Consider the following 20,665-nt stretch of genomic DNA (forward strand, 5'->3'; position numbering starts at 1 on the left):
CCCGGGCACTAGTCATCTCGCGCCCCCAGGCCGGGCACCTCGAAAGGTGGAAACTGGGGGTCTCGGCACACCCAGGCCCTCACCTGTCGCCCCTCCCAGACCCTGCCCGGTGCGTCGCGGCGTCCGCGGCAGAGGCGGGACTTCCCTTCAGCCCCCTCCCGGGACCGAGCCCCTTCCTGCCGGAAGCGCCCGGCTGGCCCGACCGGAAGCGGCTCGAGTCCCGCCGCCTTGGGTCACCTTCCCACGGCCTGGCACCTGGGCGCGGGCGCCGCCCCAGACATCGGCCGGTGCCCAACCCTGGGGGACCTGGTGCCGCGGCCCGGGGACCAGGCGGAGGCTGCCGCGAGCTCCCAGGCCGGTCCCGGGGGCGGTGCCTTGCGGGCCGGTTCCCCGGGCTCCTCCCCTCTCCGCAGGCCCAGTAGTCGCCCTTTGGCCCGGCAAGCTAATCATCGCGGCCCAATGACGACGAGGCCCGACCCTTCCCGCCCAGGACCGAGAGAGACTACTGACGGGGAGCCCAAGGCGGCATCATTGCTGTCGCCTCCGCCGCAGCTGCAGCAACAGTTCCCGGGGTCAACAGAGACACCTGCTCACCTCAGCTTTCCCCAGCGCCCGGCCCTCCAGGACGGCACCTAACAATCGGCACCCGCATCTGGACTTGGCTGGCGAGATACTGTGTATCTAAAGGCTCGGGACCTGGGGCCATCGAGGTCGTGGGGACCCAGGATCCAGGGAACATGGGAACCGAAGTCCCAGCTTCGGAGCAGACCAACTGTGCCAAAGGGGATCCACAGGTGTATTGTCCTGAAGATACTGGAGGCACTGAGGCTGTGGAGGTTACTGACTGCGAGAGACCTGAGGACAGTCGATCCCAACATGAGTTGGGCTACAGCAATCCAGAGGACTCTGGGCAGCTGATGGCTTCCTACGAGGGTAAAGCTAAGGGCTACCAGGTGCCTTCCTTTGGCTGGCGCATCTGCTTGGCTCATGAGTTTGCAGAGAAGAGGAAACCTTTTAATGCCAATGACATCTCCCTAAAAAACCTGATAAAGCATCTGGGCATGGGCTTGAGGTGAGTAGATCCCATTGCCTAGAGTACCATAGGCTTCACTTTGTTCCAGCACAAGACTTCCAGCAGGGTTGGGGAAGGGTGAGAAAGCAGGTTTGTGCCTTGTCCCAGTCAAGTGGCCCCTATCCCCAACATATTCTGAGCCCTGATTTTGGAGAATGAGACCAGGTCGCACCTTTTTGCAACCTTTTACTCCCCGTAAATTGTCTTTTTAGCAGGAAAGAGTAGAAGCATCAGGGCTGCTGCAGTCAGCCTTTCTCATTAAGCTCCCTCTCACTCCCTCTTTTCCAAAGACTGCTCTTTGGAGTTAGCTATATTTTGCGGTAGGACGGGAAAGGATAGTGTGGCTGCTGAGATACTGACACAATGTTGTTTTATGTGGGACGGGGTGGTTCTCAGATTCTCCTGAGCATCTGGAGTATTCTCTATACCTCATTTAGGCGCACCACATTACAGTCCAACACTCATCAAGCTTTAGTTCCAAGGAGTCGGTGAGAGCCTGCCTGCTCTCTCAACCCTAAGGAGAGGGTGATGAGAAGTGCTGTTCACTCTACTCAGACAGGTCCTGACATAAAAAGCAAAGACCTTTGATCAGAGCAGCACTGTCATAGGTGTCCCCAAACCTCTTGGGAAGTCTTCGAGCCTGCCTTGGTGACCTCTCCCTCCGCACTCTCCCAAAGATTGCAGACACCCGAAGAGCTTATTCTGGGCTGTAGAACTCCTCTGGATCCCTCCAGATCCCCACCAAGTTCAAAAACTAGTGATGAGAAGCTGAGACCTATTAGCAGGAACAGGTGGATGTGAGGACAAAAAGCATCACCCTGAGGTCATCCTGAGTCAGTCCATACAGTAAACACAGAGCCAGGCAGGGAGGCATAAAGGTTGGGAAACCCAGCCCTGACAGCCTTTAAAGGGATCCTTCCCTACCCTGGCCTGTGTTGCTCAGTGGTTAGAGCATCATCAGCATGCACCAGGTCTCAGGTTCGATTCTCAGTCGGCGCATGCATGAGAGTCAACCTATAGATGTTTCTCATATCGATGTTTCTCTCTCCCTCTCCCTTTCTCTCTCTTTAGAATCAATGAAAAGACATATCCTAGGGTGAGGATTTAAAAGTAAATAAATAAAGGGGTACTTCCCTTTCTCAGTCAGTACTGTGGGACTGAGGAGTCCGTTTACCTAACTCCAGCCCTGGGCAGTGGGAAGGGCCTCGCCCTCCAGGCTGCTTCTGAAACTTACCCAGCCTAATCTTTGTGTCAAAATAGGGCTAGGTTGCTAAGAGAAGCACACTGGGGTGCATGTGGTGGGGACATTGAAGTCAAGAACAGGTGGGGTCCTGGCCGGGTGGCTGTGTTGGTTGGAGTATCATCCCATACACCAAAAGGTTGCAGGTTTGAAACATTCCCGGTCAGGACACATACCTAATTGGGGCACTTATGGGAGGCAACTGATCAGTGTTTCTCTCTTACATTGATGTTTCTCCCTCCCTCCCTCTCTCTCTCTCCTCCCCTTCCTCTCTCTCTAAAAATCAATAAAAACATATCCTTAGGTGAGGATTAAGAAAAAAGGAGAGGTGGGTATCCTAGCCCCTCTCTCCCTATGTATGAGCTGAGTCATAGAAGCCTGAAGCTATGCTCAGCCCCCTGGACCTTGGCTTCCCAATACCAGGATAGGGTGGTGGCCATTGACACAGGGCTTTTGGAATGGGATGAGGTCCTGTACTGAGGAGAAAGCAGGAGTGAGACAAGGAAGAATTCTGAATGATAATTCTTAAGTTGGGGCTGAAATTATGAGGAAGGCCAAATAAATGAAGAATGGCCAACTGCTAAATTAAGGGAGTGGGAGAAAGGCAGACTCTAAAAGAAAGCTGAACTAAGGATACTCTAATCAGGAGCTCCAGCCTGGACAGTGTGGCTCAACAGTTGAGCATCAACCTATGATCCAGGAGATCACGGTTCAATTCCCGGTCAGGGCACATGCCTGGGTTGCCGGCTGGATCCCCAGTAGGGGGAGTGCAGGAGGCAGCCGGTCAAAGATTGATTCTCTCATCATTGATGTTTCTGTCTCCTTCTCCCTTCCTCTCTCTGAAATCAATAAAGATATATATATATATATATATATATGTATGTGTGCGTATATATATATATATATATATATAAACAAACAAACAAAATATATATATATGCACACATACATATATATATATATTTTGTTTGTTTCTTTCTTTCTTTTTAAAGAGCTCCAGCAAGACAGAGTTTTCTTGGCCTCAGTGTGATAAGAACTCAATTTTGATTGCTCTCCTTTCCAGAGTCCATTCATTCAGTAAATATTTATTGAGTGCCACTTCTATGCTAGATATTCCTTTGTTCTACCTATCCTCATACCTTGCATTTCCCCATCGCTGCCCTAATCCCCACTGCATTCCTCTTTCCCTTCACCAATCCTTTCTGGCCTCTAGTTTCAAAGTCCAGTTTCCTCTAAGCTGGTAGGGAAGATCTCCTACCTTCCCATCATCTCATCCTTTGTCTTCCCTTCCTTTCCTCCTACCCCCAGAACATACCTCCCTATTCCTGAAGCACATTTCTTCTCTCCTTGCTCCTGTCCGTGTTCATCTCTCTTATGCTCCACTGTTTGTACAATCATATGTAAATTCAGCAAATATTTATTGACTAGCCCATGTGCCCTGCCTGTGCTTGAAGCTATGGATAATAATCAACTAGTCTTTGTCACTGTCCCTTTCCCCAAGGAACTTAACAGTATGTCAGACTCACATGAGGAACGCAGAAATAACGACAGTGTCTGATTGGAAATTGAGATAGTGTATGTACAAGTAATGATCATACTTGACACAGGTATTCCCCTTTATGTCCTTCCTATCTATTATGTCATTTGCTCATTCCATGAGGTAGGTAGGGCAGGAGGTATCCCCATTTTGTAGATGAGGAAACTGAGGCTCAGAAGGGTTACTTACACAATTACATGGTTAAATGTGTTGTGCTTGGATAGTGGGTATAAAATGGCTGGGTAGGAAGGAGAGTAGAATTGGGAGAGTCTCTCAGGGCAGGGGTTGCTTAGTGAGGACCCACCCTGAATTGGAATTTGTAGAAAGTAAAATTGGAAAATGATCTAGGACAGATGTCATTGAATCCCAAACAATCATTTTCCTGTGGGACATAGAGCTGTGACAAGCCCAGGAAAACTTTGAGGGTTTTTTGAAGACTTTACTGGGATATTATGAGAAAGCAGAATCACAAAGCTTACAGTTTAGAAACCATAATTGGCCTTTCAACACCTGAGACAAAAGCTGCTGGGGTAAGCTAAAACAGTAGCAGTGGAGTTAGAGGTGAGGAAAGACCAGAAAGCTCCCAAGGAAAACAGTGAGGAGAAACAAAGACAGTCCCACATTGTGAGCTGGGGTGACTGGAAAAATGAGGGCACCTTTAACTGTAGAGAAGTTGAGGGGAGACATTTGGGAAGCAAAGGTGTTGGATCCCTGGAACATTTAATAAGAAATCACAGCTGGGTGTCAAGAGGTAGGTGACTGCGGCCCAGGAGGCAACACCCACAACCCCTTTCATTCACATTGCCTCGTGCTCCTCAGGTACTTGCAGTGGTGGTACCAGAAGACTCAGGTGGAGAAGAAGAAACCTTTCATTGACCTCATCAACTGTGTACCCCTGAGACAAATCTATGGTGAGCCTCATCCCAGTTCTGCCCTGTTCATAGAGGGCCCAACCTCCAGAGAGGGCATGGAGCTAGGCAATGATGCTTCTAGCTTAGGCAAGCTTTACTGCCCCCACCCCCTAGAGTTTTTCCCCCCAGCTTTATTTATAATTGACATATAACATTGTATAATTTAAGGTGTATAACATATTGATTTCATATTCCCATGATTTTTAGAGGAACCCATCTTTATAGTCTAAAAGGTGAGAAATGGGCTTGTTTTCCTTCCCCCATTACCTCAGTAACTATCCTGATTCTCTCTCTAGGTTGTCCTTTGGGTGGCATCGGGGGAGGCACTATCACCCGAGGCTGGAGAGGCCAGTTCTGTCGTTGGCAGCTTAATCCTGGAATGTACCAGCACCGGACAGTCATTGCTGACCAAGTAAGAGCCAGGCAGTGGAGGAGAGGGCCAAGACAGTACCTTCCCAGGCCAGGAAGGGCCTCTTGGCTAGTGTAGGATGTGGTAGGTAGATGTGTACATGATTCAGTCCAATACGTCCTTTCAGGATGCTTTCTGTGTGCCTAGCCCTATGTACTATAGGAATGAGACCCTCACAGAACACATGCTCCTTGAAAGAGTAAAGAGCCCTGGCACCTCTGTGCCCTCCATTTCTCTAATAATGCCTCCTACTTCCTTGCTGCCCCAGCTCCACTAGCTGAGCCAGAACTCAGCCACAGAGAGTGCAGAGAATCCCCAGATCACTTCACCTGGTTGGAAGAACATGTGGTAGGACCAGAAGGGAAAATAAAACCAGTCTACAAATGCATGGGGAAAACAGCTGCACATAGAGCACCGACTGCTCACCCTGATTTGCCAGCCTTCAAGCAGAGGTTAGCTCCTCTGCTGGTGATCACTCTTCTGTCTGGCTGAGGGCCTGGGAAGCCCTTCCTCACCCAGGCATAGATCTCTAGCCTCCTTCCCTTTTCTGAAGCTTTGCTTCTTTTCCCTGTTCCTTCATCACACGTGAGCCTAAGCTTGCCAGAGGCATGTGATCTACTTTTCATCATCTCTCTCTAGTGACCTCCCATGTTGAGTTGTCCACCAAGTTCCTATTTCCTGTCTGAGGGATGCCTCCAGCCTCAGCTCATCTTCAAAGGAGAAATGACTAGCAGACCTTGAGTTCAATTAATGACAGCGCCCTTCCTAGCTAGATTTACCAGCCCTGCCCAATGGTCCCAAGCTTCCTCTCTGGCTCATTCCTCAGGTATCCCAAGGGGAATGCCCTCCAGAATGGTGACTCTACAGTTAAAGTAATTATTGCATGCTTAACATGTGCTGGGATTTTTGTGTAATATTTAATATTTAAAGACAATCCTACAAGGTAAGTGTCATTATTATGCTCATTTATAGATGAGGAAACTAAGATCTAAAGAGGTTTAGTAACATGCCCAAGATCATATGGTTGGTAAAGGAAGCACTGGGATTCAGAACCAGTTCCCTCTGTGGTTAAAAGCTCATGGTCTTAACCATTATCTACTATTACAGAAACAAAAAAACTACTTTATAGATATGTTTAAAAATATCAGGCCTACTTTGAACCAAGGGAAGAGATATCAACCCCTCAGAGCCCCAACCTCCAGAGGCTTAATGGTTTTTTTAATCCTCACCCAAGGATATGCTTTTATTGATCTTTTAGAGAGAGAGGAAGGGAGAGAAAGAAAACCATCTATGTGAGAGAGAAACATTGATCGGTTGCCTCTCATACATGCCCCAACCAGGGACTGAACCCGAAACCTAGGTATGTGCCCTGACCGGGAATTGAACCCACAACCTTTTTACACTCCAACCAACTGAGCCACCCGGCCACGGCGAAGCTTAAATTTGTATTAAGGGAACAGGACTTTGAGAAAATGGAGACTGTGAGACCACATCAATGCCAGAATGAGAGGGACGGATAGTACACTAAGAAAAAAGGGACACTGCTGTGGATGCCCATTCTCTGCCTACACATGCCAACTCTGCCTGACTGATTGGGACTCATAGCTGGAGAGGGTGACCTCAGTGAACTAGAGAGGGCCCCTGTCCTCAACCCATGGAGCAGTCAGTCGGGTCAGAATGTAAGTAAACACATTATAACATACTACACTAAAGGCTTAGGGGGATACACAGGAGAACAACTCTGCTTGAAGAGAGGAGATGGGATTTGGCCTAAGCCTTGAAGGATTGGGGCGAGGGGGAGGTTCACCAGATGGAAAATGAGCCTGGGCAAAGGTATGTAGAAGAGAAAATGTGTGCTCAAGGAATAGTGAGTATTTGATATGACCAGAATACAGGTCTTTCAACAGGTAATGAGTCTAATGGGCAGGGACGGGCCAGATCAAGGTCTTGAAAGCCAGGTAGAAGAGTTTAGTCTGAGGGCCATGGGGAATCACTGGAACATAAACACAGACTAACATATCTTGATTTGTCTATAAGAAAGATCACTCCAGATGAGTAGGGGTAGAGGGTAAGAGCAGAGACAGTGAGGGCCCAGCTTAGGGCAATAAGACCACAGTAGTAAGAAGGGAGAGGAAGTCTGGGAGATAGATGGAGAAGGAGGCAGGATTAGTGATGACTCACTGAGCTTGGAGGAGAGGCCTGCAGGATGAGCGAGGCTGTGATGCAGTGGTAACCATTGCAGGCTCTGGAAGGGGAGGAGCTACTTTGAGGGGAGGGAGACTAGTTAAGCGCCTATGGGTTACCCCTTTCTAGCCTCTCTTCTTTCTTGATTTAGTTCACAGTGTGCTTGCGTCGGGAAGGGCAGACTGTGTACCAGCAAGTCCTGTCCTTGGAGCGCCCGAGTGTCCTGCGCAGCTGGAACTGGGGCCTGTGTGGGTACTTTGCATTCTACCATGCCCTCTATCCCCGAGCCTGGACTGTCTATCGGCTTCCTGGCCAGAATGTCACCCTCACTTGCCGCCAGATCACACCCATTTTGCCCCATGACTACCAGGTGAGATTCCCTGTTTCTTCCATTGTCCTCCCTTCCCTGGGATCTGTCTCTGCTGGAAATTCCATGACCTGTGAAAGAAGGGGTTTTTTGCATGAACATCATGCTGGTTTCCCAGGACCACTGCCCAACTGTTCTTCTGTCTCCTGGTAGACAGCCTGCCTGGGGATATGGGGAGATGCTAGTGGAAATCAAGAGTATATTGTGAATATTTGAGTCAGGTCCTTGGTGTGAGGCTTGGCCATGAGGAGTGGGCCCAGGAGGGGCTACACCGGGACCATCTGAGTCTGATCTTTTGCTCCCAGGACAGCAGTCTGCCTGTAGGAGTCTTTGTGTGGGATGTGGAAAATGAAGGGGACGAAGCCCTGGATGTGTCCATCATGTTCTCCATGCGGAATGGACTGGGAGGTGGGGACGATGCCCAAGGGGGTTTATGGAATGAGCCCTTCTGTCTGGAGCGTGATGGAGAGTCTGTACAGGGGCTGCTGCTGCATCATCCAACCCTTCCAAATCCCTACACGATGGCGGTGGCTGCACGACTCACGGTACGGAGCAGCCTGTCCTATGCTATACCTTAACCCTGAACCCCTGCCCCCAACTGGCCCGAGCCCACCCCATCCCACCATGATCTCTTCACTTGCTAATCTCCTGAGTCCCACCCTCACCACAGCCCTTAAGCCTCTAGAACTTGGAGGAAGTGGGAATATGTAACAGGAAATAGAGTGTTTGTCAGAAGCCAGCATACTTGTGGAGCTTCCCCTCACAGCCTTTGGCCCCTTAACAGGCAGATACAACGGTAACCCACGTCACAGCTTTTGACCCCGATGGCACTGGGAAGCAGGTGTGGCAGGATCTACTTCAAGATGGACAGCTGGACTCCCCTGCTGGTGATGGGGGGGTCTAACAGGGAGGTGGTGGGGAGAGAGGTTGTCCCTGTCTTGGGAGCAGGGTGGGAGCTCCCAAGCTCTCATGTTAAGGAGCCCTGGGGCTGAAGGGGGTGCCTGTGCTGATTCCTCTTGTGCTTCTCAGGTCGAAGCACCCTCTCGCAGAAAGGGGTAGGCATCGCTGGGGCTGTGTGTGTTACGGGTAAGCTGCCACCTCGAGGCCGGTGCCGCCTAGAGTTCTCACTGGCTTGGGACATGCCCAGAATCATGTTTGGAGCTCAGGGCCAGGTCTACTACAGGTGAGGGGACCGAGAGAGTATAGGGATCCAAGGTGGTAGGGCTCTGACCGGGAGCCCATGTTCTCATCCCTTCCCTTTCTTTCCACCCCAGGCGGTACACAAGGTTCTTTGGCTCAGGTGGTGATGCAGCACCCGCCCTTAGTCACTATGCACTGTGCCAGTACCCAGAGTGGGAAGAGAGGATCTCGGCTTGGCAGAGGCCAGTACTAGATGACAGGTACCAATGGGGCCCATCTCCTAACTTTGTCCCAGGCACTCACACTCCATCTAGGACTCCTTGATTCACTCTCCACCCACCAAAGTCAGCAGTTGGGCTAGGATTCACTTGGTGCCCCTCCGCCTCCCACTGAACCCCAGAGTCCTTTCTTTCCTGGGAGGTCCACACACATTAGACCATCCCATCCTCCTGACTCCCCAGGTCCTTGCCTGCCTGGTACAAATCTGCACTCTTCAATGAACTATACTTCCTGGCTGATGGAGGAACAATATGGCTGGAAGTTCCTGAGGACTCTCTACCGGAGGAGCTGGCAGGGAGCATGTGTCAGCTCCGCCCCATCCTTACGGAGTACGGTCGATTTGGCTACCTTGAAGGTACGGCTGCTGGTGGGCCATAGTATGGCAGGCCGTATCTGTGAGGCCAGTTAGTGCCCTACTACCAAGCAGGATGGTAAGTTTTGCCTGCCCCAAGTTATTGGTTGGGATGAGGGGTAACTGGCAGGTATGGGTGCCCCTCCCCTAACTCTAGAGGACAAGCTAGGGAGGGAGGGGAATACAAAGGGGAAGCAGGAATTCTGGCAACAGTGTGTCTCCCTCATTCCTCCAGGTCAGGAGTATCGCATGTACAACACATATGATGTCCACTTCTACGCTTCCTTTGCCCTCATCATGCTTTGGCCCAAACTTGAGCTCAGCCTGCAGTATGACATGGGTGAGGGTCTCTTTTGTGCCTCTTCTGTCCTCTCAGCTCCCCATACCCCTGAACCTTTGTGATCCCTCAGATTGTCTTTTCCCCCAAATATGTATCTACATCCTGTTTATTGGTTTCCTTCTGGGGTCACACGCACAGCTCTGTACCACCCCAAGCCTGCCCATTCTCTGACCCCCCAACTTGTATGTCTGCTCCCCCAGCTCTGGCCACACTCAGGGAAGACCTGACATGGCGACGGTACCTGATGAGTGGGATAATGGCACCTGTGAAAAGGAGGAATGTCATCCCCCATGATATTGGGGACCCAGGTAAAAGTCCTTCCACCTCAAGGTCAGCTTCCCTCCCTCAGCTTTTGCACCTTCTACCCTACCCACCAATGCAAATAAACCAGGTTTCCTTCTCTCCCGCAGATGATGAGCCATGGCTCCGTGTCAATGCATATGTGATCCATGATACTGCTGACTGGAAGGACCTGAATCTGAAGTTTGTGCTGCAGGTTTATCGGGACTATTACCTGACGGGGGACCAGGACTTCCTGAGGGACATGTGGCCTGTGTGTCTGGTAAGGGATGCATGTACAGTGGCCAGTGCCAGGGGCATGACTGGTGTTTGGGGAGAGACAACTGGCTATTGTCTTTCCTTAGTATCTAGGTCTTCAGTATCTTGGTCCCTTTCTAGGCCGTGATGGAGTCTGAAATGAAGTTTGACAAGGACCAAGATGGACTCATTGAAAATGGAGGCTATGCAGACCAGACCTATGATGCATGGGTCACCACAGGCCCCAGGTTGGGGAATAGGAACTTCTAGGGGGTCTGAGGTGGGAAACTAAGCATTAAGGGATGGTGGGCTCAAGGAAGAGTGACTCATCACCTGTTATATGGCATGGGAGTGGCTGGAGCTGCCAGTCTGATCCCTAAACCTATTTTCCTAATCAGTGCTTACTGTGGAGGACTGTGGCTGGCAGCTGTGGCTATGATGGTCCAGATGGCTGCTCTTTGTGGGACACAGGACATCCAAGATAAGTTTTCTTCCATCCTTAGCCGGGGCCAGCAAGCCTATGAGAGACTGCTGTGGAATGGTGAGTTGGGGGATCCTAAAGAGTCTTAAGGCAGCTATGTGAACACAAGGAGACTTACTTTTGCCCTTCCTCCACTTCAGGTCGCTATTACAACTATGATTGTAGCTCTCAACCTCAGTCCTGTAGCATCATGTCTGACCAGTGTGCTGGCCAGTGGTTCCTGAGGGCCAGTGGCCTAGGAGAAGGAGACACTGAGGTAAGAGAGACTAGGAGGAGGAACCAGAAAGGTGGGTTTTTCCTGGAGGTACAAAGCAAATTTCAGAGACCGTGTTTCTGGCTTTGCCCCTCTAGGTATTTCCTACCCCACACGTGGTTCGTGCTCTCCAAACTATCTTCGAGTTCAATGTCCAGGCCTTTGCAGGAGGGGCCATGGGTGCTGTGAATGGGATGCAGCCCCATGGTGTCCCTGACAGATCCAGTGTCCAGTCTGATGAAGTCTGGGTGGGTGTGGTCTATGGGCTGGCAGCCACCATGATCCAGGAGGTAATGCACTACCTTCCCCATCTCTCTCATCTTTACCATGGCCCAGCACACTTCCTCAGCCCTCAAACATTTGTACTGCCTAACCCAATGCCATCTTATTCACCCAAAAAGCCTCCCTTTTTTCCCTGGCATGCATTCCATCTCTTACCTTCAGTCTTCTGCCTATGGGTTAAGTTTATCTACCCCATTAGCTGGGAACTGCCTGAGAGCAAAGACCCTATTGTGTCCATCTGTACAGCTAAACTGACCATTCAGAAGTTGCCAACTAATATGACTGTCATCTCTCCCTACAGGGCCTAACTTGGGAGGGCTTCCAGACAGCTGAAGGCTGCTACCGTACTGTGTGGGAGCGCCTGGGCCTGGCCTTCCAGACCCCTGAGGCATACTGCCAACAGCGAGTGTTCCGCTCTCTGGCCTATATGCGGCCACTGAGCATCTGGGCCATGCAGCTGGCCCTGCAGCAGCAGCAGCATAAAAAGGCCTCCAGACCAATAGCCGAACAGGGCACAGGACTAAGCACAGGGTCTAAACTCGGACCAAAGGAAGTCATGGCAAATCCAAGCCCAGAGTGAGCCCTCTGAACTATGGGAGGGAGACACTAACAGCCTAGCCTTCCACCTGGCATTTACTCCTCCCCTATCCCCGAGTCTCCTGCAACCCTGAGCCACCAGACAATCATGCCCCGTCCCTTCTCCCCACCCAACCATGCCAGTAAAGGGGTTGAGGGTGACCCAAGCATCAGAATCACTTATTTATTTCCTCACCCCATCCCCTCACTGCATGTTCAAGGTCAGTTGATTCCCCCAGGCCCATTCATGGGGTGATAGACATACATGGGTACAAATAAAAGACCCAGAAAGCTGATAAGTGTGATGTGTTTGAGCCCTGAGGCTTCCTGACAGGGCACAGAAGCTAAAACTAGCCCTCTTCTATTCCTTTGCATTTGAACAGACTGGAGAGCCCAGGCCTCCCACCTAGCCTGAGTATCTGCCCTGCAAGATAACAGATATGGGGCTGGGGGCAGGAAGCCATTCCCCCTCTCTTGTGAGATTTGCATGCAGGGGAAGGATGGGACCTGGGCAGGGGAACTTTGAGAAGAAATCAGGGAGTAGTAACTTCAGGGGAGGCTCTGTGCCAGGAGCCTGAGGCAGGTGCGAGGGCAGGCAGCAAGAGTTGCCAGGAGCCTGGAGTTCATGATCTGAGCTATCCTCTGGTACCTCCGACTGTAGGACAGACAGCTGCAGCTGATGAGGGAGGGCACGAAGCTGGCGGGATAATACTGAGGAGAAAAAGACTCTTTAGAGGCAGGCCCAGCTTCTCCCACTAGTTCCCCCTTAATGGTATCAAGCCCCTCACCTCTATGCTCAGCTGGCAGGCTCCCCCTTGTGTCAGAGGAGTACATAGCAGGTACAAAGATGAGACAGAAGCAAAACAGTAGGACCTGGAACACAAGAAAAGGAAAGGATGGAGAGCTGGATTGCACCCATCCCTGCACCTGGGAGAGGGATCTCTCCTTCCATCACCATCCTTACCAAGACACAAGTGCTGCTGCTGCTGGTTTTGTTTGATATCTGAATCACCATGGCCTGGAGTCTCCTCAACTGATCCAGGAGGGACCTAGAAGGGGACAGTGAACAGCATCTGACCTGGCACTGAGATACAATGAAACCCTCCGGTTAAGGTCACCTCTCCAAAAAAAAATTTTTTTTAACTTAATAACAGGTATTCCTCCTGTATACATGAGAGACCCAGAAACACTGAGTAACTCTCTTTTTTGCCCTATTTTTGCAAATGACTTCCTCTCTGTGGACAAAATACCTGTTAATCATTAAAACACACACCTCTGCGCCTGTCCTGACTTAACTCCTTTGCAAATAGTCAGTGGTTCTACACTGCCTAATTAGCTATGCAGGTAATCCTCACCAGGCAGTCTATGTTCTCTACCTCTGGCCCAACTCACCTGTTAGGGTTCCAGCCAAACTGGACTATTCTGTGCTCTCCCTAGAATGTTCCTATCCCTATCTCTACCCCTGGAATCCTATCTATTATCAAATGTCATCTGCCCCATGTGGTCTTTCTTACTCTGTCTTTCTTGATACTTAACTTACCCTTCGTTAGGTGTGAATTTATTCCCCATTACTATGACCTTCTTAGAATCAGAAACCCACTAAAGGCCAAACACCAGACCTTGTGTGTGGGAGCTGCCCTGCTGGAAATCAAGCGTGGAGCAGGGAAAGAGTGGGACAGTATTAAATGAGAGGGATGAGAAAGGAGGGATGTTAGAGAGTTGCTTACATATTCTGTTCCTCCAGGAGCTGTACTTTGTTCTGTAGTTCCAGATTCTGGGCTGTGTATTTCAAGACCCTGAGGGAGTAACAGGGATGTGGGGATATGGTCTATATCCTCCCTTCAAACACCTACCACTTCCAGCTATTTCTATTACCCCCACCCCAGAGTCCCTCTCCCATTATACCTGCTCTCTAAACCCCCCACATACACCTTCTTCTTCCTGCGGCTCTCTTGAGCAGACTTCTTATTTCGAATCTTCCTCCGCACTCGTTTCAGAACTTGTTCCTCTAGCTGAGAGAATACAAGGAAAGGGGGTATCGTCAGAACACTGGACCAAAGAGTTGTAAGGCAACTGAGTTCAATCATCTTCCTAATGCAGGAATCCCTTCTACCAATTCCCTGACCAATAGGCACTTGGCATCTGCCTGAATGCCTCCAAGGACCAGGTGTTAACACCCTCATAAGCCAGACCATTTTAAACAATTTTATTCATTAAAAATCCTCCTTATCCTGAGCGAACATTTGCCTCTATAATTTCTATTCATTGGACTTACCTAATACCTCATCTCTGGGGCCATAGAGAACAAATTAAATGACCCTTAGCTATTTTTAAGGCACTCAACATTTCCTCATTTAATCTGGGCAAAAATTTTAACTCATCTCCTCAGGATGGACCACATCCTTTTAATATCTGTCAAATATCTGGACTCTAAACTGGACACGAAGATGTGGTCTGGCCAGTACAAAGGAGAACAAGAGAGGCACTACCCTTCTAGAGGCAATACCTCTACAGCCTCCAAACCTCATTCACCTTTTTAGTAGCCATATCACACAGCTGACTCATACTTTTAAATTAGAATTTCTTAATCTTTCTGTCAGTGAACATTGACTTCATCACAGTATCACAATATCGTGCTTGTGAAGTGGCCACTCATTGCTTGAAACTTAAAACTCTGGAATTTAGATTTATTCTTGTTATACTACTCGATATAGCCTAAAAACTTAATTCTACCTGTCAGGTACAGGTGGATTACCATGAAGCCAGTGAAATTTAAGTGTCAAAATCCCTTGCTTGCAGTCCTTTCCAAGTCCCTATACCAATGCACTGATAATTTTTAATTCTTTCTTAAAGAGAACACCAAAATTTGTGTAAGCCCTACAAAGCCAGGATCTGTCCCCGCATCCAGCATATCAACTATATCCCCCAGCTTCCTATTAGCAGTAAGTTTGCTAAATTTCTCACTTCAGTCCTTTTTCACATTACTGATAAAATTAACAGAACTGGCCTAATTGGGACTCACAACCCCCCTCCAGCCTTTACTCAACCATTTGAAGTCTTACCTTAGTGAGAGGACCTGTTCCAGGCAGAGTAAGCCCCTCCTGCTCCAATAGCCTCTTTTCCTCATCTGTCAATATCAGCCCAACAGTCTCCTGGGGTTAGGAAAGGTGGGCAGCAGAGTTGCAAGGGGAATGAGGAATCCGGTCCCCACCTCTGCAATGTGGGAATAATCCTCCCGTGAATCAAATCAAGTACCTGCTCTGCCGGGTCCTCCACATGCAGTGGAGTCATCTGGGCCCCCTCGTTTCCACAGTTCCCACTATCTGCAAAAGGGAAAGTGAAAAGCCAGGTTCACGAGTCCTCTCCCTCCCCCCAAACTTCACTATTTCATACTCACCTAGATCTATGGAAACATGTTCTTGTGAGAGAGAGTAGGTGTGATCATGGTGGACAAAACGGGGATCAGAGTTGCTGAAAATGTTCAACGATGCTGGGGGACTCGGCAGGGAGCTCAGGAAATCCTCTACGTCCCAATCGCTTAGTGCCTACACAGGGTTCAAATGAACAGTCCTTGACCTATCACCACCTCATGCCTCATAAACACCCCGCCCTGCGCCAACCCGACTCAGAGCCCCAGAGCCACCTCAGAAAGCGGCAACTCCCAGTCCAGTGGAGCCTCGAAGACCTCGTCGGGCACCGCCCCCAAATCTCCCCTTTCCTCTAGCAGAAAGCCCAGTAGGTCCTGTTCACCCGGGTCCAACGCCAGCTCCATCTGGGAAATCTACGGAAAGAATGGGTAGAAATACAGGAGTTCACCCCTCCACCTGGCCCCGACCCCGAATCCCATGCCCGACACCCACCGATTGTCAGTCGGCCCCACCTAAACGCTACTCCCTCCTCGGCCAGCTTCTAGCCTTCGGATCTTGATTCTCCACAGCTTCCAACACAACGGAAGTGACGCGCGTTCCCGCAAAGCATTCTGGGACTTGGAGTTCCCTGAGACGCGGAAGTGGCCTAGGTGCCGCGCCACGTCCCGGGAGCTATGCAAATCGAGGGGACGTCCCTGCCGCCTTCTCACACCCTGAGGGCGGGCATTCTGGGGAACCGGCTCCGCCTCCGCCCCAAGCTAGGGAAACGAAGTTTCCGAGACTAAAGGGGATTTCGAGCGCAGTTCGAGAGTTTTCCCCCTGCTGCGCCGCACCCTTGCTTCCTGCTGGGGAGGGGCGGCCCGTGTTCCGCGCGATCCCGAGCATCGAGAGTTGGGGCCAGAGCAGCTTCCTGCAGTCCCCGCAACCATAGAGCGCGGGCCCAGGGCGCCGCCCACGGGTGGGGGACGTTCGGGGACGGAAGTGGCCTAAAGAGTGCCGAAGGGAGGGCGAGGCCGGATCCCGAGAGCCACCGAGAGAACGAACCGGCTAGCGGGCCGGCGGGCGGGGCATAATCCAGGCAGCGCAGGTAGGTCGGACCGGGACCAGCGGGAGCCTTTGGGTGGGGCCGCGAGGCCAGGCCCGGGAGACGGGCGGGCGGGGCCCTTGACTCTTCTGCGCCTCCTGTTTTGGGTCTTCTTGGGGAGGTCAGCGTCCAGTCTATCTAGGCTTGAGCTCGAAATTAAAGTAGACCCTTTTGCGGGAGCCACGCCCTTTCTGGGAGCACATCTCTGTCTCAGATAAGTTTTGGGGAGGGCGAGGAGTGGGGTGACAGTAAGGTGCAGGGCGGGTATCGACTTTGAGGTTAGCTGATAGCGGGTTATGTGAGTAGGAAAGCTTTGGGAGAGTTTGGGATTACGTGGAATTGGGTGAACTCAAGGTTAGCTTTAGAAGTTACAGAGCCAGGGTTAAAATTTAGAGTTATTAGTATGAGTCAGGTCTTTTTTATGTATGGAAAGTTTGGATTAAGGCCATTATTTTGTTTTTTAGGATGGCCAACGTAAGTCAGAGTTCAGGGTCAACAACAGGAATTAGGTTAGAAATTCAGCCTTTAGGGATTAGAGAACCATGGCATAGTCAGTTTTAGGACTAAATAGTGAAGGGTTGAGTCAGGAAAGGAATGAATGTCAAAGCCGGTATTGGGAAACAGGAAACAAATTAGGGTCAAGGTTAATGTTAGGAATTAGGGTCAGTTTTAGACGTTGTAGTTGAGGTCAAGGTCGATGACCTAAGGCAGGTAAAATTTAAAAGATTGACTGAGCTTCCCCATCATTTTATAGCACTCTCCTGCAACTTTCACCCACTCATTCACCTGCATACCCCTTAGTCATGTGCTGAATACCCCACCCCTAGCCCAACACAACTGGCAAGTAACCCTGGTCCCTGCTCTGTGCCATCCCCTGATTGTAAACCTCCTTAATTTCTTGGTGTAGTTGTAGATCCCCTTCCCCCACTCCCCAAACAGAAAAGAGGAAATGAGACCCAAAGAGGAAACTGGGTCTTGCAGATCCCACGCCCAGCCAGGCCACTGACCACACCCCCATTTCACTCCCAGCCTGACCCTGCCACTGACCGAAGCACTATCCCTTACTCAGTCTGACCCAGCCACTGGTTGCCTCGCCTCCTCCCCTCCACAACTCCAGCTTTGCTTAGACACTACCAGTGTCCCTTCACTCTCCTCCATCCCAGCCTAATTTAGCCACTGACCACAGCCCCATCTCTTCTCAACCTTCTGTAGCCTGATCTAGCCTCTGACCTCACTTCATCATTCCCTGATTTAGCCACTGTCCACATAATTGTTCTTCCCCTTCTTCCAGCCTGATCCAGTGGCTGATTATATAAGTATTTTCCCTACTACCATCTTCCCCAGCCTTCCTCTATACCAGGAGTAAGGAACATTTTTGCAGCCAAGGGCCATTTGGATATTTATAACGTCATTTGCAGGCCATACAAAATTATCAACTTAAAAATTAGTTGTGAAAAAAGCTCCTAGATTTATTGAATTTCAAGTCCCACCTGCAGTTGCTTTGGCAGGGCTAGACCAAATGATTTTGGGGGCCAGACATTCCCCACCCCTACTCTATGCCTTGTCTTCCCCATTTCCAGCTTGATATAATCACTAACCCCATCCCTTCTTTTTTTAATTTTAAGAGGAGATATGTGCATGCATTTTATTTTTTTTAATTACAGTTGACATACAATATTATATTAATTTCAGGTTTGCAACACAGTGTTTAGGCATTTATTTATTTACCTTACAAAGTGATCATACCGATAAGTCTAGTACCCGTCTGACACAGTACACTAACCTCATCCCTTCTGCCCCTACCTGGTACTAACCACATCCCCATCCCCTTTTCCCTACAGCCTTGCCACATCCTCTAACCATAGCCTCATCTTCTCATTCCCAGCTCAGCCTGATCCTTTCTTTCCCCCTTCCCAGTTTCTTACCTACACTCAAGCTGCCCCAGCTACTGAACGGCTGCTAATGACAAGAAGCTATGGGACCCCAACCTGACTTTGGGTCCTGGTCCCTTATGGTTGACAGGACAGACTGTCATCAGGTCCTGTCTGTTCTACCTCTTAAAATTTCTAATGAGTGGCATCCTTCTCTCCACTATTCTATCTCTGGTTTTATTATCTCTCACTTGTGCTAATGCAGTGTCTTTCTAACTAATCTCCAAGGTAACTGCCAGAGTTATTTTTCTAAAATCCAGTTCTGGTTATGTCTTTTCTGCTCACAGCCTCCCTTAGCTTATGTTACCCTCTCGTAGGTCAAATCCCTCATACTTCTTCTCTCTAGTCCTCCCCTGCCTTTTCATCCTAATCCTGACTTTCCCATCACTGCTCCCTTGCAGGTACCCTGTGCTTCAGCCAGCCTGTCTACTCACTTCCCTGAATGCTCCTCCGTGATTTCCTGCTGCTTCACCTTTGCTTATGCTATTCTCTCTGCCTGGAATGTTACCCCTGACTCATCTGCGGCTGGTGTAGTGGAGAGCTTGGGCTTTGCAGTCAGAGAGACCTGGGTTCGGATCCTGGCTTCACAATTTAGGTGTGTGACTTTGGGTAAATATCTTGAACAAGTGTTTAACTTCTTTGAACCTCATTTTTATAATCTGTAAAAGTGGAAATAATGACACCTACCTTGCAGGGTTGTTGTAAGGGTTAAGTGAAATTGTGTATGCAAAGCAATGGACAAATAGTTAATAAAAAGATAGCTCACTATTATTTTATCTTTATTTTTTTAAATCCTGACTTCTAAGGACACTTTTCATGGAGACTATGTTGTCCTCCTTCCCTAACCTGAAGGGATCCTCCCCTGAGCACACAACCTCTTACCACATCCTGCCCCGTGGTGTAATTCTGTAGTTATCCACTAATCTGACTGGGAGCCCCTTGAGGGCAAAGGCTAGGTAGGGCTTACTCTTGGTTCCCAGCCACTAAAAGTTTGACCCAGGGTCTTCCCTACCACAGGTCTTCAGAAATGCTTACTGGATGAATGGAGGGAGAATGTCTATATGATGGGAGAAGAGATGTAGGGAGACTGTTGTGCTTGCTGATAGAGGTGTATTTGTGGGGAAGCTGTGTGTGTGGGATGAGGTCTTTATGGGAAGATAATGTGGTTGTGCTGGGATCTGTGTAGGGGCTGCATGTTTGAGATAGCGTGTACCTAGAAACAATGTAAGGAGCTTTGTGGGAAAGAGCTCTGTGCATAGGCTGGGGTGCATTTGGGGAGAATGAATATGCATGGGTAAGGGTGTATGTAGGTGAGCAGGGGCTGTGTTGTGGGAGGTCAGATCCAGATCTTCAGCTGCCCCTTCCAGCCCTAAATGAGCCTCCAGCAACGTGAGGCCGGATATGTCAGTCTCACCCACAACCCTCACTACCCCCCTCCTCGTGGTTGCGGACTCAGAGGCCAAATTTGGTAACAGACTGAGTGTTACTCCCCCAACTTTCTTCCATTCTGACTCTCTTCGGCTTTCTCTCTCCCTTTGTACCTCTCTATAACCCCTTGTCTTTCTGCAACTCTGTTTGTGGGTATCTGCTCTGACTGTATTCTCCATGTGCCCCAAATTCCTTACCCCCAGTACACTTACATTCCATTCCTTGCTGGGATTTGACCTCCTGTCCTCCTCTCCCCCACCCCCCTCCAATTGCCCAACTCCTCTGGAATGTATCTCAGGAATGTCTTGAGGGAGGAGGAGTTCCCTGGGAGGGGGACATGGGGGGGTGTTGTTGCTGTTCCATAAAACATGGAGAGGGTAACAAAGTTCTCAGGCTATGGCAGGAACTGGGTAGCTTCTCCCTATACTTGTTCTATGCCCTCATCACCCCCAATTCATTCCTCAGTTCCCTTTCCTCCCTCACCCTCTTGTAGCTATGTGGATATCCAGTTAGAACCAGCCTAAGAGTAAGGGTAGGCATGACTCAACTCCCTTATCGGGGTCTCAGCAGAGGTTTCCGTACTTGAGGAAGAAGGGGGTGTCCATATGTCCGGAGGAAATGGGGAGAGATGTGCAATTTCAGCTTAGGGTGGAGGGTCCTTTCAGTCTTGCCCTCAGCTCCTCTGACTCCTCTACCAGCTTCGCTCCAACCCTCCAGAGACCCCACATCCAGGTCTGTCCAACTCCTGGGAGAAGTGCCCGAGGAATGGGGAGGTGGGCAGAGAGCTGGAACTGGGGAGACTGGGAGGGTCCTCTCTCTTTGGGAGTAAAGATAGTGAGCTGTGGTTTCCTCTCTTTTGAGACTCTGGACTATTGAGGATGTCAAAAATGGTCC

The 20,665-nt window shown here is 50.0% G+C and overlaps 4 protein-coding genes across 16 annotated transcripts in view; 2 read left to right on the forward strand and 2 right to left on the reverse strand.

The window, feature by feature from the left end:
• Positions 1–366, reverse strand: part of RGP1 (RGP1 homolog, RAB6A GEF complex partner 1) — an 18,569-nt gene extending 18,203 nt beyond the window's left edge. For 4 of the 6 annotated variants that reach the window (XR_013999930.1, XR_013999931.1, XR_013999932.1 and 1 more), the window contains exon 1: positions 84–366. The gene's annotated coding sequence lies outside the window, so the exon portion shown is untranslated. The remainder of the gene's footprint in view (positions 1–83) is intronic. The other 2 variants (XM_081152425.1, XM_081152423.1) reach the window with 2 other exon arrangements.
• Positions 317–12,589, forward strand: GBA2 (glucosylceramidase beta 2). 2 transcript variants are annotated; one of them, XM_081152421.1, is made up of 17 exons: positions 317–1,072; positions 4,669–4,760; positions 5,057–5,172; positions 7,505–7,723; positions 8,026–8,265; positions 8,505–8,607; positions 8,750–8,903; positions 8,995–9,120; positions 9,322–9,494; positions 9,727–9,831; positions 10,032–10,139; positions 10,242–10,393; positions 10,510–10,616; positions 10,767–10,909; positions 10,990–11,105; positions 11,201–11,392; positions 11,686–12,589. In XM_081152421.1, exons 1-17 carry the CDS (start codon positions 738–740, stop codon positions 11,962–11,964), a joined length of 2,760 nt encoding a protein of 919 aa, XP_081008547.1. In that variant the 5' UTR covers positions 317–737; the 3' UTR covers positions 11,965–12,589. The 2 variants fall into 2 exon arrangements, with proteins under 2 accessions (XP_081008547.1, XP_081008548.1); XM_081152422.1 differs by having other exon boundaries at positions 435–1,072; positions 8,031–8,265.
• Positions 12,131–15,966, reverse strand: CREB3 (cAMP responsive element binding protein 3). Of its 4 annotated transcripts, none has more exons than XM_081152426.1 (10): positions 15,841–15,966; positions 15,604–15,741; positions 15,358–15,505; positions 15,216–15,283; positions 15,023–15,112; positions 13,866–13,972; positions 13,688–13,756; positions 12,925–13,009; positions 12,749–12,833; positions 12,131–12,671 (listed from the first exon to the last, which is right to left on the reverse strand). In XM_081152426.1, the coding sequence occupies exons 2-10, from the start codon at positions 15,730–15,732 to the stop codon at positions 12,367–12,369; spliced, it is 1,086 nt and encodes a 361-aa protein (XP_081008552.1). In that variant the 5' UTR covers positions 15,733–15,741; positions 15,841–15,966; the 3' UTR covers positions 12,131–12,366. The 4 variants fall into 4 exon arrangements, with proteins under 4 accessions (XP_081008552.1, XP_081008554.1, XP_081008553.1 ...); XM_081152428.1 differs by having other exon boundaries at positions 13,890–13,972; positions 15,841–15,924; XM_081152427.1 differs by having other exon boundaries at positions 15,821–15,911.
• A 122-nt stretch (positions 15,967–16,088) lies between these two features.
• TLN1 (talin 1) overlaps positions 16,089–20,665 on the forward strand; it is a 31,233-nt gene continuing 26,656 nt past the window's right edge. For 2 of the 4 annotated variants that reach the window (XM_081152418.1, XM_081152420.1), the window contains exons 1-2: positions 16,174–16,415; positions 18,745–18,938. The gene's annotated coding sequence lies outside the window, so the exon portion shown is untranslated. Of the gene's footprint in view, positions 16,416–18,744; positions 18,939–20,665 lie in introns of all 4 variants that reach the window. The other 2 variants (XM_081152417.1, XM_081152419.1) reach the window with 1 other exon arrangement.

The sequence above is a fragment of the Miniopterus schreibersii genome (assembly GCF_964146895.1).
Source record: "Miniopterus schreibersii genome assembly, chromosome: 11".
NCBI classification, from domain to species: domain Eukaryota; kingdom Metazoa; phylum Chordata; class Mammalia; order Chiroptera; family Miniopteridae; genus Miniopterus; species Miniopterus schreibersii.